Source organism: Dipodomys ordii, unplaced genomic scaffold, assembly GCF_000151885.1.
Source record: "Dipodomys ordii isolate 6190 unplaced genomic scaffold, Dord_2.0 Scaffold17, whole genome shotgun sequence".
Taxonomy (NCBI): domain Eukaryota; kingdom Metazoa; phylum Chordata; class Mammalia; order Rodentia; family Heteromyidae; genus Dipodomys; species Dipodomys ordii.
The window spans coordinates 19,270,352-19,285,256 of record NW_012267233.1 but is presented as its reverse complement, the minus strand read 5'-3'; the positions used below and the strand labels follow the sequence as shown (position 1 = coordinate 19,285,256).

Below are 14,905 nucleotides of genomic sequence, written 5' to 3'. Positions count from 1 at the left end.
AAGATACCACATTCCACTTAGTAGATACAAACTTCTGAAAGTATTTCCTTTTACCTTATCTTTCTAGTTCCCTTTTTCTCCTCACAACTTTCTCTTTAATTCTCTTCTCTTTCAAAGCGAGATGAATGAGCCTATTGTCTCGATAAAGAGAAAGAATCATTCTCCCTCCTTTTTTGTCTCAAAACAACTTTTAGTTGGTATTTTTAAGTGGAGCATTATTTTCATACCATTTAATGTATTCTCTCATGTTCTTATGCTATATTTTGGTTTTACTTAAATTGTTGTGTTGTGGTTTTTCTATTTAAACATTTTAAATCATTGTATCAATTCTTTTTAAATTCTTCTGTCATATTCTTTCTAGGGAACAATAGCATCTGATGCTTTTGGTGAGATGATTTAGAATACAGAGGTTAATCTGTTACATAACATTTCACCTAGCTCGCTAATGGTGTGGCCCACAGTAGAATACAAATTTGTAAGTTGGATGTGGTGATATGTGCCTGTAGTCCCAGCAACTCTGATGCAGAGGCAAGAGAATCATGATTTTGAGACCAGCCTAGAGAGTATAGGTAGCATAGTGAAACTTGCCTCAAAAAAATAGTAAACATGGGACCTATGTTTCTTTGGGCCTGGCTTACTTCACTTATAATTTTTCCAAGTCTTGCCATTTCCTAACAATGAGATATATAGGATACTATGTTGAAAAATGAACTTTACAATTTAGGCAGGGGGATAGGAGGGAGTGTAGTTGTGGAGATGGGAAGGAAGGGATGGTAGGGGAAACAAAGGAGGAAGCAACAATGCTTGATAAGAAATCTACTCATTACCTTGCTCATGTAACTGTAACCCCTCTGTACTGTATTTTCACAAGAAATAACATTTTAAAAAATAGTAAACATTTTCATATAGAAATTTCTAGAAAAAAATTGCTATTTAGAGTGACTTGCTTTGTTACATCATCTATGGGGGTTTTTTTGTTTGTTTGGTTGGTTTTGGTTTTTTATATTGGTCATGGGGCTTGAATTCTGGGCTTGGGCACTGTCCCTCAGTTCTTCAGCTCAAGGAGAGCACTCTACCACTTGAGCCACAGCACCACTTCAGGTTTTCTAGTGGTTTATTGGAGATAAGAGTCTCACTGACTTTCCTGCCTGGTCTGGCTTTGAACTGTGATCCTCAGATCTCAGCCTCCTGAGAAGCTAGGATTACAGGTGTGCGCCACCGGCGCCCAACCATCTATGGTTTTTATAGTTCTTTCCACTAGTCCTATAGCTTGTATTTTGTAGGTAAATACTTCCGGTGTCTTGAAGAGTAAAAACTGCACAATTATTTTCTTTAATATCCTGTTTTATTTCTTTCTAATTCATAATTTCATAAATAATTTCATAGTAATAGATAATTTGAATTACACATGGTAGTTATGAACAGCAATGGTTCATGCAAAGACACTGTTTAGAAGAAATGTTGCAGCAGAGCACAAAGAAGCTTCATATAGAAGCATACCCAAGAGCAACTTTTAAAAAGACACAGAAAACAATGCATTTACAAATGTTTATTGAGCTATTGTTTTCTCCATATTTGGCTAGATGCATCATATGTTCAGGTGAATTTTTTTCCGTCGTAGCAGATAGCTATAACTGTATGCAGAAGTTAGCCATTTTTAAAGTTCTGAAAAGCCACATTACACTGGTGTGGAGAATGAAGCCAACTTAGAGTTCCTTTTTAGTGTGTGTACGTGTATATGATCCTGTAGTCCTCTTCACCTTCCAATTTCCATTCCTTTTCCATTTCTCCCTCCTACTAGTCTAGACTGTTCCCTTTTAACATTCATATTCTGTTATCATTACTATCATCATCATCATCATCATAATTACTATCATCATCATTCTGGGTTTATACTCCACAAATGAAAGCATGATATTTGTTTTGTTTTAGTTTGATTTTTCTTTCTCTATCTGCATGATAATCTCCAGATCCATCCATTTTCTTGCAAATGACATAATTTCACTTTTCTGTATGGCTGAGTATCAGTACACACTGTATTTTACTTATCCATTCATCAATAGGGCTGATTCCACAGTTTGGCTCTTGTGAACAAAGCTGGAATGCAAATATCTTTCTTTTTTTTAATTTTATTTTATTTTATTTGTGAACATACTGTACAGAGGGGTTACAATTGCATGGGCAGGATAATGCGTACATTTCTTACCAAGCATTGCAGCCTCCTCCTTTGTGGAATGCAAATATCTTTCTTGTATATTGACTTACAGTCCTTGAGATAGATATGTGCCCAAGAGTCATATGATAAAATCATAAGAAAGGTCAATTTTTATGTTTTTTTGAGGAAATTGCATACCGATTTCTATAGTGGTTTCACCAATTTATATCACAGCAACAGTGTATTAAGTAGAATTCTTTACCTAATTGTTGTGTGTCTTTATAGTGATTGCCATTGTGACTCAAGTGAGGTAGAATTTTAGTGTGGTTTTGATTTACAATTCTTTTATGGCTAATGATATTGAACACACACACACACACACACACACACACACACACATTTGCAATCATGGGCATTGGGCTCAGGGCCTAGACAATTTCCCTAGGCTTTTTCACTCAAGGCTAGTGCTCTGTGTCACTTCAAGCTACACTGCCACTTCCAGTTTCTGGGGAGTGAATTGGAGATAAGAATCTCACCAACTCTCCTGCACAGTCTGGCTTTGAACCATGATCTTAAGGTCTCAGTCCTCTGAGAGCTAAGATGACACGCATGAGCCACCAGCACCCAGCCATTCATTTATTAATTAGCCATTTATATTTCTTTTTCTGAGAACTACCCAGTTAATTTGGCCATTTGATAATTGGATTATTCATTTACTGTTTAATTTTTGAGTTCTCTGTATATTCTGGATATTAATCCTTTATCCATTGAATAACTGATGATGAAGATTTTCTCCCATTCTGTGCATTGTTTCTTCATTCTGGTGATTGTTTCTTTTGTTGTACAAGGGCAATTTAATGTCATGCATCTCTGTTTGTCCATTCTTGCTCTTATTTGCTGAGCTACTAGAGTCCTATTTAGAAAATACAGAATTTTGTTGGTGGTGGTGGTGGTCATGGGGCCTGAACTCTGGGCCTGGGTGCTGTCCCTCAGCTCTTCAGCTCAAGGCTAGTGCTCTATCACTTAAGCCACAGCACCACTTCTGGTTTTTTCTGCTTATGTGGTGCTAAGGAATCAAACCCAGGGTCTCATACATGCAAGGCAAGCACTCTATCACTAAGCAACCTTCCCAGCCCAGAAACTTTCATTATATCAATCTTTAGAACAATTCTGCATATAAGCATATGTCAATGATGCAGTGCTAAGACTGAGATCTATAATTCACTTATGGCAACCCATTAATGTGCAGTTGGATTCAAAATCTGTTTCTCTAAGACATTTCCCTATTCTGCCTTTAAGTTGGGTATTTTTAATTGGTTTAGATTTTGTTTCCATTAATTTAGTACATAAAATACAAATAATTATAGTTTACTTTGATAATTTTTGAATCATTTTAGCTAAATTGAACATTTATGCTCATTCCAGTTACAGAGTGCTTCAAGTTCATGTGATAAGAAAATGGAGCTGTCTCTGAACATACCTATAAATAATGGTCCACAGGAGGTAAAAAAAAAATATGCATATATATGTGTGTGTGTGTGTGCGTATATATTTAAACCTAAAATGTGAGAAGAATATGAAATATCATTTAGTCTAACTCCTTTCTTTTTTTGTCGGTTCTGGGGCTTGAACTCTGGGCCTGGGCACTGTCCCTGCACTCTTCAGCTCAAAGTGAGCACTCTACTGCTTGAGCCACAGTGCCACTTCCACTTTCTAGTGGTTTATTGGAGATAAGAGTCTCACGGACCTTCCTGCCTGGGCTGGCTTTGAACCATAATCCTCAGAGCTCAGCCTCCTGAGCAGCTGGGATTATAGGCATGAGCCATCAGCGCCTGGCTCTAACTCCTTTCTTAAATGATAAACTAAAGCCCAGGGAGCTTTCAGAATGTTTTTAGTACCTGTGACAATGTCTAATGTGAAATGCAGACATTCTGATTCCCATTTTAATATTTATTCCATCAGATCACCTCCTTGCTTCTTTGGCATTGATTTCTGCCTTTGTTATTGTTTTATACACTGAATAATGTATGTAGCAAGTTACTGATTATAACCACAACTGTATGTATGCCACCTTGTCCTTATTTCTTATAGAAGCCAATAAAAGAAAAAAAACATTTTTTATTGCTCACCAAGAACAATTTCTGCAGTAGCATCCATTCAGACATATTTCATAAGCCATATTTTTCAGAGTAGACTTGTTTATAGATACAGAAAAGTAATAATTCCTTCAAAAGAAGCCTAAAGTTTACTACTTGGCTTTCTACTTACTGCATTATCTGATTTGATCTACATTGTCTAATTTGGTCCCAGAGCCCATGCATGCCCAGTACAAAGCTAGGAACCTAAGAACCAGATAACTAAGATGCTTATTGAAGATCAGTCATGGCAAAACTGGGAGTAGATTCAAGTTCCCCACTACTTTCTCCAGGCTTTCCCTTCTCTTTAGCTTGAAAGAACCCAAGAATAGGCACTTACTCAAAAACAATAAATAGAGTCCAGATTGCAAATTTCCCATCCACTGTTATTGCCCCTGAACAAAGCCTATGGAATCCTGTAGGCTATATTGAAAAAAACAACAACATTATTTCTAATATATAAGTAATGCCCTATCTCCCCCATTTGAGTTAATAAGGAAATGAAGTATGTATTAGTTGGTGATTTTATTTGATTTTTCTTTAATTCTCTGATTTTGTAGTAGTTCTGTCTTCATTTGTATTAACCCCAAAGCAAGGAACTATTTAAAAACTGAAGCTATATCTAAGTTAAGAGTTTTTTATTAACCTTTAGGAATAAAGCTTCCCTGACTGCTTTGCTGTGTCCTTGTTCACTAGGAATCGTGTGGCTCCTCTGCAGTCCACCAAGGTCGTGGCTCTCCTAGAACCTCGAGGTCCCTGGCTGCTACACAAGACAAAAGCTTTTTATCTGGTACTTTAATTTTCCAGTCAGTTTTGACTTATAAACTTTATGTTTTCTTCTATGATGATATTCTTGGCAACCGCTGATGGTTTGTATGGAACATATCTTTCATTTGCATTCATAACCTTTTTTTAAAGTGACAAGATGTGCCTAGGTAAAAATAGCAGTGGCATGTTCACTAATGATCAGCACACTTAGGAAATGAAGACATTACACTGGACACAATGGAAGGGAGAAATGAAAAGTGGTCATATTTTAGGAGAGAGATCCAGTGGTTCAGAAAAAGGGTTTTAGTGTTTGCAATGTACTATTGACAGTCTTACTGAGGGGGAAGTCTGCGTTAATCTGGGTAACATAGCTGCTTGGTGGCAACCCTGAGACATGGCTGAGGCCAGGTCTTTACATAAGTATTGTTCATCTCATTCCCCTACATGAGATTGTCATCATGAAGACCTTTTTCCTGGCTCGAATCTGGACCTCTAATTATGAGCGATAGACACTGCAGGCTAAAGGAGCAACACAGAGGTCCACAAGCTAGAAAGCAGTGAGTAGTTTGGTTTAGCTGATGGAGAAGATAAAGGAAATAAAATCAGGAGAGTCATATTATAAAGAATTCTGACAGGGCTCAACTTGGTGGCTCATCCCTATATTCTCAACTGCCCAGAAGGTAGAGATAAGGTACTTTAAAACAAGCTGATGCAAAAAGTAAGGGAAACCAAACAAGCCAGGCATTGTGGTTCATGCCTGTCATCCCCCCCCCCCTCACGCACACATGGGAGGTAAATAGGTGGGAGTATCACAAACACTGATCCGACTGGGACAATAATCTGGAGGCCCTGTCTAACTAAAGCAAAAAAAAAAAAAAAAAAAGCAGGCTCAAGTCATAGAGTGCTTGTACAAGGCCTTAAATACTGAAGAAAACAAAAAGAGGAGAAGGGGATTCTAACAGTCAGCTAGTTGGTTGTGGGAGTTTTGGGGGTTTGTTTGGGGATTTTTTTTTTTTTTTTGGTTCTGGTTGTGGGGCCTGAACTCTGGGCCTGAGCGCTGTCCCTCAGCTCTTCAGCTCAAGCCTAGCGCTCTACCACTTGAGCCACAGCTCCACTTCTGGCTTTTTTTTTCTGCTTATGTGGTGCTGCGGAATCGAACCCAGGGCCTCATGCATGCAAGGCAAGTGCTCTACCACTGAGCCACCTTCCTAGCCCTGTTTGGGGGATTTTTGTTTTGTTGTTTTTTGCCAGTCCTGGAGCTTGAACTCTGGACCTGGGCACTGTCCTTGAGCTCCTTTTGCTCAAGGTTAGCACTCTACCACTTGACCCACAGCACCACTTCCAGCTTTTTCTGGAGATAAGAGTTTCACAGACTGTCCTACCCAAGCTGGCTTTGAACCGTGATCCTCAGATCTCAGCCTCCTGAGTAGCTAGGATTATAGGTGTGAGCCACTGAAGCCCAGCTAACTAGCTGTTTTTTAACTTGAGTAAGGAATTACTTAAATTTTGAACAGTGATGTAATATAAGATTTTGCTTATATATTCCTGCCTGAAATATGTAAGATATTATGAATGGAAAAGGAGACCTGAGGAGGGGAGACTGTGTACAAGTCCAGGTAACTGGTTTAGTGAAAAGCATGAGGGTTGTGAGAGATATTACAGAGGACCGGGTAAATTGAGAGGACTTTATAATTTTTCACTTGAAGGAATTGAGCAAGAAAAGATCCAGCTGAGTAAGTTGTTGAGACTGGTCACTGGGAGCACACTGGTGCCATTAACAAAACTAAGAGTTGAGAGATAGAGGGACAAATGGTGAACAAATACAGCAATGGTACTCAGTAGACACTGTGTTGAAAATGAACTGTATAACTTGTGGGTGGGGATGGGAGGGAAAACTGGGAGGGAGGAAGGGAGGGAAGAGGTGACATTGTCAAAAAAAGAAATATACTCATTACCTGAGTTATGTAACTGTAATCCCTCTGTACAATAACAGTTAAAAATGGGGGGAAAAAAGAACTGAAACAGATTTCACAGCTAAGCAAACGATTAAGATCCTGCCCCTCTTTTCTTGTTTTGCTTTGTTTTGTTTTTATTTGGGGCACTAGCCCTACCCATAAGAGAGCTGTCCAGTGGGCCATTGAGAATGTAATACAATACTCAACAATGACAAAAATGTGATTATATTCAAAGGTAGAGATGAATAATTCAGGCCCTGAGATTGAATAGAGGGAAAAGTGAAGACACATGTCATACAAGATCAAACACACTTAAAAGACTGTGACATATACAGAACACCTTTCAAGTGCAGAAGGAGGAAGATGACAAATAAATGTAGGGTTATGGGAAGTGAAATTCTATGATTTATATTTATAGGACAGCCAAGTTCAGACTAGAACATAGTAAAGAACATTCAGTATGTACCCTTATTTGTCCTAAAAAGCATTCATTTGCAGAATTAAGTTTCTGAAGCAGTTTTGACAGCAGTGTAAAACAAGACCTTGGAGCCTTCCTGCTCTATGACCCAAATATTGACATTTTTGCTGACAGGAATATGTAGGGAATATTCCATCCTAACCAGGACATTTTGTTTGGAAGGAGAAGCTGAGGACTGTTCCACCGTGAAGCCACATCACTGCACAGTGCATCGCAGCTGGGACAGCTCCCTTACTGCCTCTCAGAGGGCAACATTCTGTGATCACAAGACCATGCCATGCCCTTCAGCAATAATACACCCTCTCCTGTCTGTGGGAAGTTCAGGTAAATACTTTGTATATACAACATGCTGTAAATGGTACATTGGCCTTACATTTTCAAGGCCAGTAGAGTCACCATGAAATTGGATTTCTTTACTTGTAGTTTCTTGATATGGTAAACCTATCTCCTTAAGTTGGAAAGCACTGTCAGGCCCAGTGCTGATGAATAATTAAATAGTCACAGATAGTATCCCAAGAACCAGTCAGCAAAAGAAAAGAGATAAACCTATTTTTAACAAATACACTGATAGCTTCTACATTTGAAACAAACAAACAAACAAAAAACAAACCCCAAAGCAAAAACAAAAAAAGCAGTGTTTGCCCCATGTATACATACAGTATACAGAAAGGGAATATTGGAAAGTAAAGGAGACAATGACCCAAACCTCTGAATGTTTCTTGAAAACTAAGGGCATTCTCAAAAGTACTATTCATATTGTCGTCTTAAAAGAACTAATTGTTAGACTATTACTTTTTTTTTTTTTGTCAGTCATGGGGCTTGAACTCTGGGCCTGGGCGCTATCTACACATTCTACCACTTGAGCCACAGCGCCACTTCCAGTTTTCTGAGTGGTTTATTGGAGATAAGAGTCTCATGGACTTTCCTGCCCTAGCTGGCTTTGAACCATGATCCTTAGATCTCAGCCTCCTGAGTAGCTAGGATTACAGGCATGAATCACTGGCACCCTGCTTAGACTATTACTTTTTCATTCAGATTTTGCAGTCAAGGCTGGTGCTTTACCACTTGAACCACATTTCTACACTTGCAACTTTTTACTGGATAACTGGAGTCTCTGGGATTTGTTTGCTTGGGTTAGTTTTGAACTTTGATCCTCAGATCTGTTTCCTGAGTAGCTAGGGTTATAAGCATGAGCCACTGGAGCCCAGCTTTCAGGTTATCTTCTTTTCCATTATTGTGTGTCTCCCTCACCTTTCTAATTGTTCATCACTGCTCTACCACAGAGCGCCTACAGCCTGGTATAGCCCAGCAGTGGATCTTGAGCAAACGGGAAGATATTGTGAGCCAAATGACAGAAGCCTGCCTTAACCAATCACTGGATGCCTTACTAGCCAGGGACTTGATCATGAAGGAGGACTATGAACTGATTAGTACCAAACCTACAAGGACATCAAAAGTTAGACAATTACTGGATACTACTGACATCCAAGGAGAAGAAGTTGCCAAAGTTATAGTTCAAAAGTTGAAAGACAACAAACAAATGGGTCTTCAGCCTTACCCAGAAGTACTTGTGGTTTCTAGGTCACCATCTTCAAACTTCCTTCAAAATAAAAGCATATAACTGAGTCTTTTTTGAAGAAGAAACTTTATAGATGGTTATTTATGTCTGTTACCTTCAAAATGTTTTTACAAAAGAATGTGAGTATTAGAAGATTTTCTGAAGTTTTGGGGGAGTTGAGAGCAAAGAATCTTCTCCCCTAATATTGCAATATTTTGTTAAATAATGTAAGTAAAAAGTTTGCATTTTGATATATTCTTCAAATTTTCTTGTGTCTTTCATTACCTGAGCCTGTTTTCAGTGTAATAATTACATTTTTCTTGTAGGTAACATTGTCTCAAGACATCATGTTTCTGATGGAACGCATTTTCACTCTGTTTCTCTATAGGTTATTTATTAATTGTCTAAATCAATTGAATTTTATGAAGAGTTTACCCTTATTTGCAAGTCAGGGCCAGTAGGCATTCCTAGTCTACAATTTTCTCTGAAGGATTACTACTTTTTAAACTCCATTATCTAGATTGAATTTCTAACTTTTATTTATAAACTCTTTACAAGGTTGTTTCAAGGAACACGAAGGATATATAAAGAAAAATTAAAATTAACAATGGTTGTCATTCCATTTTTAACTTCAGCCATCTCTTGTCTCTCACCAACAACCAAGCTAACCAAAGACACCAGGGCTTTGAGGACTTTTCCGTGCCATTGTTCCTGATCATATCTGAAGTACATGCTGACTTGATTTGAGAGGTTTTGGAGTGAGTTTAGGTTTTGCTGTTATTGTGGTTTGGTTTAGGTTTAGATTGTTTCCTTATAGGGCTGAAGATTAAATCAAGGGCTTTGTGCAGTTTAGGAAAGTGCTCTGTCACTGAGCTCCATCCGCAGCATAGGTTTTCTCTTTAATTTTTCTGTATTCTTAGAGCCATTATCTTTTAACCCTTTTAACCCTTCCAGATCTGATACAAACCCAACTCATCTTTTTGTTTAAGTGTTTCCTCTCCCCCAACTTTTAATGATTTCTCAGGTAAGGTCTTCCATCGAGGCTGTCCTGGACTGCTGCCTCCTGCCTACGCCTCCTGCCGCCAGACTCAGATTGTCTGTTGATAAATGGCATCACACTTTTTCCAATGGCTGGCTTTTCACCCATCTTCCTCAATCCTGCCTCCTTAGTACTGAAATGCCAGGGGTGAGCCTCCATGCCCAGCCCTAACTCATTATTTTTCATTCCTACACAATATCCAGGCTAATTTTAATTTTCTCAATTGGTTCATGCCAGTTTTACCCCCAAATTGTTGTCATTGTTGTTAATGGGTTATATCACTAACTAAATCTATAAGGATTTTCTCCTGAAAGCTGTTTAGCAAATTCAGGGGCGGGGGAGTGAATGTGTATGATAAACTTCTAAGTATAAACTTCCAAGAAGCACCAAATTTATAACCTGAGGGGGAAAAAAAAGAGAAAGAAATCAAGAAGAAAAACTGGGCACAGAGGCTTGAATCTGTAACGGCAGCTACTCAGGAAGCAAATATTCAAGGCAGTTTAGGAGTTCAGCAAAAAGTTAGCAAGATCCCAATCTCAACCATGTGTGTCATGTAACACACACCTGGGATCCCAACTCTATAGAAAGCATGGGTAAGAGGACCAGCTCCAGGCAAAAAACACAAGACCCTCTCAGAAAAATAAGGGAAGAAAGGACTGATGTATGGCTCAAATGAATAGTAAGAACAAGGCCCTGAATTGAAACTCCAGTGCTACAGTAACTCTAACTGTGCCTCTGAGAAATGCAGAAATTGATAGAGATGATACAGCCATTATGTTCAACAGATGTATGCGAACATGGAACAGGTTACTTGAGAGGATAGGTGGGGTTGGAGAGTTGGAGGAGAACCATGGAAGGAGTCACATTGGTCAAGCAAGATGCATTTTACTCATAAACTGATGTGTTGAATTGAAATGCCTTTATGCAGCTATTTAAAAATAATAAATATTATTTTTAATTAGAAAAAAACTAAAAGAATGAGTTATGATCTACTAAAGAAAGTGTAAATGTAAAACTTTAGGTGGGTACCTGAAGCTCACACCTTTAATTCTGTATCCTTGGAAAGCTGAGATCAAAAGATTTGAGTTCCATGCCATCCCAGGGGAAAAAAAGTACTTAAAAAAGAAGCCAAGGAAGTGGCGCTGTGGCTCAAGTAGAGTGCTAGCCTTGAGCTGAAGAGCTGAGGAAAGCGCCCAAGCCTAAAGTTCAAGCCTCACAACCAACAACAACAAAATAAGACAAGTACTCCACTAAAGAAGCTGAGCATAGTGGCATGTTCCTGTCACCCCAGCTATAACAGAAAGCCTAAAGTAGAAAGATCATATTCTCAGTGCATGTCTGGGCAGGAAGTGAAACCATACCAAAAATAACCAGCGTTTGGCTCAAGTGGTAGAGGAAGCCCTGTGTTGAAACACCAGAATGGAATAACTGAATGAATAAGTTAATGGGCTTTTTAAAGCAAAAATAAAGGAGGTTGAGTCATGGCTCTGGGTAGACGGATCTGCAGTGAGTTGCCATCATTCTAGAATTGTTTCCATCTCAGTGGATGGTTTTCATGACCCTAGTTCCTGATATGCACATTGGTGGCACATTGTATTCCATATGACCACTTATAGAACTGTCTTGTATGGAGTACATAGTTCAGTGGAAGGAAAGCTGGCAAAGGAAAAAAGATACTTTTAACTTAGGCTTCCCAAAATGTGTACAAGTACAGTAGCAATAACAAATCAAGTTGGGCACAGACTCAGCACTAATTAGCCCTTATATAGTAAGCAAGATTTTTATTTAGTTTTTCCCCTAAATCATCTAAGGAAAGGAGATTATCTTCATTTCATGCTGTCATCTGTGTGTGCATGTGTGTTTATGTATGTAGATGTGTGTGCACACGCTGGTCCTGAGGCTTGGTTTTTACACCCAGGCTGGCATACTACCACCTGAGCCACACCTCTACTCTGGCTTTTTGCTGGTAATTGGAGGTTTCTTTCTAAAGAATTTGCTCCTCTAAATAACCCTTACCTCTGGCCCTGCTATTCCAACGCCTTATCTTGTTTTGACTAATATTTGTTAATGTCTAATATTTTAATCCCAGCAACTTCTTTCTTGTATGAGATTCTGTTAACCCCATTTGTCTGACAGCATGAGATAACAATGCTCAATTTATTGCCCCTAAGATGCCTAGAAGAGGGTGGGAACCCAAAGAGGGTGGCCTCTGCTTCCTCTGCCCTTGTACAGCATGTAGTTGCCCTTCCTGCCCAGAGGACTTAGGAAGCTTGCCAGCTAATCCTGGTCAAAGATGAAGTTAGTCTGAGAAGTGTCATCCCCAGCACCATTCCAGGCACAAATTCTACATGTGCCCTATAAAAGGAAGGACTTCCACACACAACTAAGCTCTCATCTGTCCAATGAGCCCATCCGTGCAAAGGCTATGAACAAAATGTGGCCCAATTGTTCTTGGCCAGAGGGTCTCTGAGTTAGACACAAATTGCCTGCCAGTTTAGAGAGGCAATCTGCTCAATAATTATGCTGCTTGCTCTTCATTAGCATCATTGGATGAAGTCATTGCCAGTCCTGCCCAACCAAGATGGCATAGAGTCTTACACAAGAGTCAGATCTTGCCACTGTAGGGAATAAAAGAGGGACTGGGAAGAAATGACAGGAATAGAGTGACAGGATTGGGGCAAAGAGACCTGGGATGACAGCGTTTGGAGTGGGGCAGAGCCCCAGCCGCACTTTTTCAGGCTTAGGCTTCTGCTGGGTGGAAATGACAGAAAGGCAGGACCACTAGCCCTGCCATATACAGATGGGAAGATTGTAGGCAGGTGACAAGACCCTGCACCTCCTCCTGAAATCTGGGTGCAACCTGCTGCATGTGGGCTAGGGCTGTGTAGAAATCAGTCTTCTGGAATACTAGTACCTGAATTGTTGGCTTAGGGTCTTTATTCAGCTCCTTGAGTTCTGCCAACAACTCTATTATTCCTTTTTCTTTAGTTTATTCAGAGTGCCTCAGTTTTGTTTGTCCAATATTCTCCACCTTCTTGATGAGTTGTGGGTTTGTTTTATGGCCGGAGTCTAAGGCTTTGACCAGTCTTTCATATAAATTCTCAAGATTATCTATAAATTCAGAACATGGGCGATTTTCTGTCTTGATTAGATGTGTTCTCAAGGTGTTTCAGGCTCTTGACTTTGGCCATGTTTTTTTGGATGTTGTCAGCATCAGGGTCATTAACTGATGCTATGTGATTTTCAACATTGTGAGGGGCAGGGACACTGGAAAGGGAAAGGAGACTTATCTGTTTCTTCCTTGCTCTCTGGGTGCTAATGCAGCTTTACATTCAATGTATAATTCTCCATCAAAGAATTACAGTGACCTGGTAGACCTAAGAGGCTGCTCTCCAGCCAGTGCTCTAGACCTCCTGTGCTACTGACCGGCACTCCTTGTCCTAGAGAGCCTGTGTCCCAGGAATAAGGAGGTAGGTGAAGAACTGGCAGTGAGGACTAGTATATCACTTTACAGTCCTTCCCTGTCACTTCACAGCTCTGTCCCATGCTTTCTCATTTTGAAAATCACTTGCAGGGTATTTCCCATCTCCAGGCAGTACTTTGCATGCAGTTTCCCCATTTCCACTTCTTCCAGGGTCCCTGACCCTGGTAGCCAGCCCCCTAATATCTCCTGGTCTTTTTGTTTTTTTTTCCAGAGCTGAGAACTGAACTCAGGGCCTCGCCCTTGCCAGGCAAATGTTCTTGCGCCAAGCTAACTCCCCAACCCTGTCTCCTAGGTCACTGTTAATTGCTGAGTTCCCATTGATCCTTTCTGCCCTCCATTCTTCAAAACAATGTCCTAACCTCGAGATTCACTGCTTTCCCTTTCCAGCCACCTCCTGCTCACACTTTTTCTTCTCTTCATCTCTCATTGTATTCATTTGGGACTCCTCCTCCTTTTGGTTAGGTTGGCTAAATTATTTATCTTTTCAAAGAACCAAAGTGTTCTTTCATTGATTCTTTGAATTGTTCTTTTTGTGTTTGTTTCCACTTTGTTAACTTCTGCCCTGATCTTTATTTCTTTCTTTCAGCTTACTAACTTTTATTTGAGATTTTTTTAAGTAGATAGCCAATAAAATCAATATTCTTTATTCTAGCCATAACAATTAGGTGTTTCTTGACCACACTAGGTGTTTACAATCCTGGATTAGTCAACACTGTCCTCTCTACTTTTACAAGATGATATTAACTTGTACATATGAGAACATGTCATATTAGTCTTTCTGTACCTAACAGCTCTTTTAGCATAATCTTTTCTGGTTTACATCAAGCTTACCACAGATAACAGAATTTCATTTTTATGGCTGAATAATATTCCTGTGTGTGTGTGTGTGTGTGTGTGTGTGTGTGTGTGTGTGTGTGTGTGTACACCACATTGTCTGCCCAGGCAGTGGCTGTTGAACACTCAGTATTCCTATATCTCATCTATTATGAGTAGCATCATGATAGAAAATCAGGAATCTCTCTTATTAAGACTATACAATGCTTTTCTCCTTATTTTCTTCTACTAGTTTCATAACTTCAAGACTTAGATTTAATTCTTTGATGCAATTTTTCTTGTATCAACTAAAATGATTTTTTGTCTATTAACATGATCATGATGAAGTATATTTATTTTTGAATTTTAGTTCTGTTCCCAGGATTACCTTCAGTAGCTAATATACCCTCCGTATATTATCTTTTTATGTATTGAGGAACTTGATTTGTTAAGTGTTTGAGAACTTTGTCGTCTGTGTTCATGAGGAACACTTACTTTTTCGTTCTTTGAAATATTTTAA

At 39.2% G+C, this 14,905-nt stretch overlaps 1 protein-coding gene across 3 annotated transcripts in view; it reads left to right on the top strand.

Annotated features, from left to right (window-relative positions):
• The window catches only part of Ripk2 (receptor-interacting serine-threonine kinase 2), a 32,060-nt gene extending 22,760 nt beyond the window's left edge, over nucleotides 1-9,300 (top strand). For 2 of the 3 annotated variants that reach the window (XM_013012597.1, XM_013012599.1), the window contains exons 8-11: nucleotides 3,581-3,658; nucleotides 4,987-5,080; nucleotides 7,606-7,815; nucleotides 8,775-9,300. In XM_013012597.1, the coding sequence (XP_012868051.1) occupies nucleotides 3,581-3,658; nucleotides 4,987-5,080; nucleotides 7,606-7,815; nucleotides 8,775-9,112 (720 nt within the window). In that variant the 3' untranslated portion in view covers nucleotides 9,113-9,300. The remainder of the gene's footprint in view (nucleotides 1-3,580; nucleotides 3,659-4,986; nucleotides 5,081-7,605; nucleotides 7,816-8,774) is intronic. The other variant, XM_013012598.1, reaches the window with a different exon arrangement.
• The last annotated feature ends 5,605 nt before the right edge of the window (nucleotides 9,301-14,905 follow it).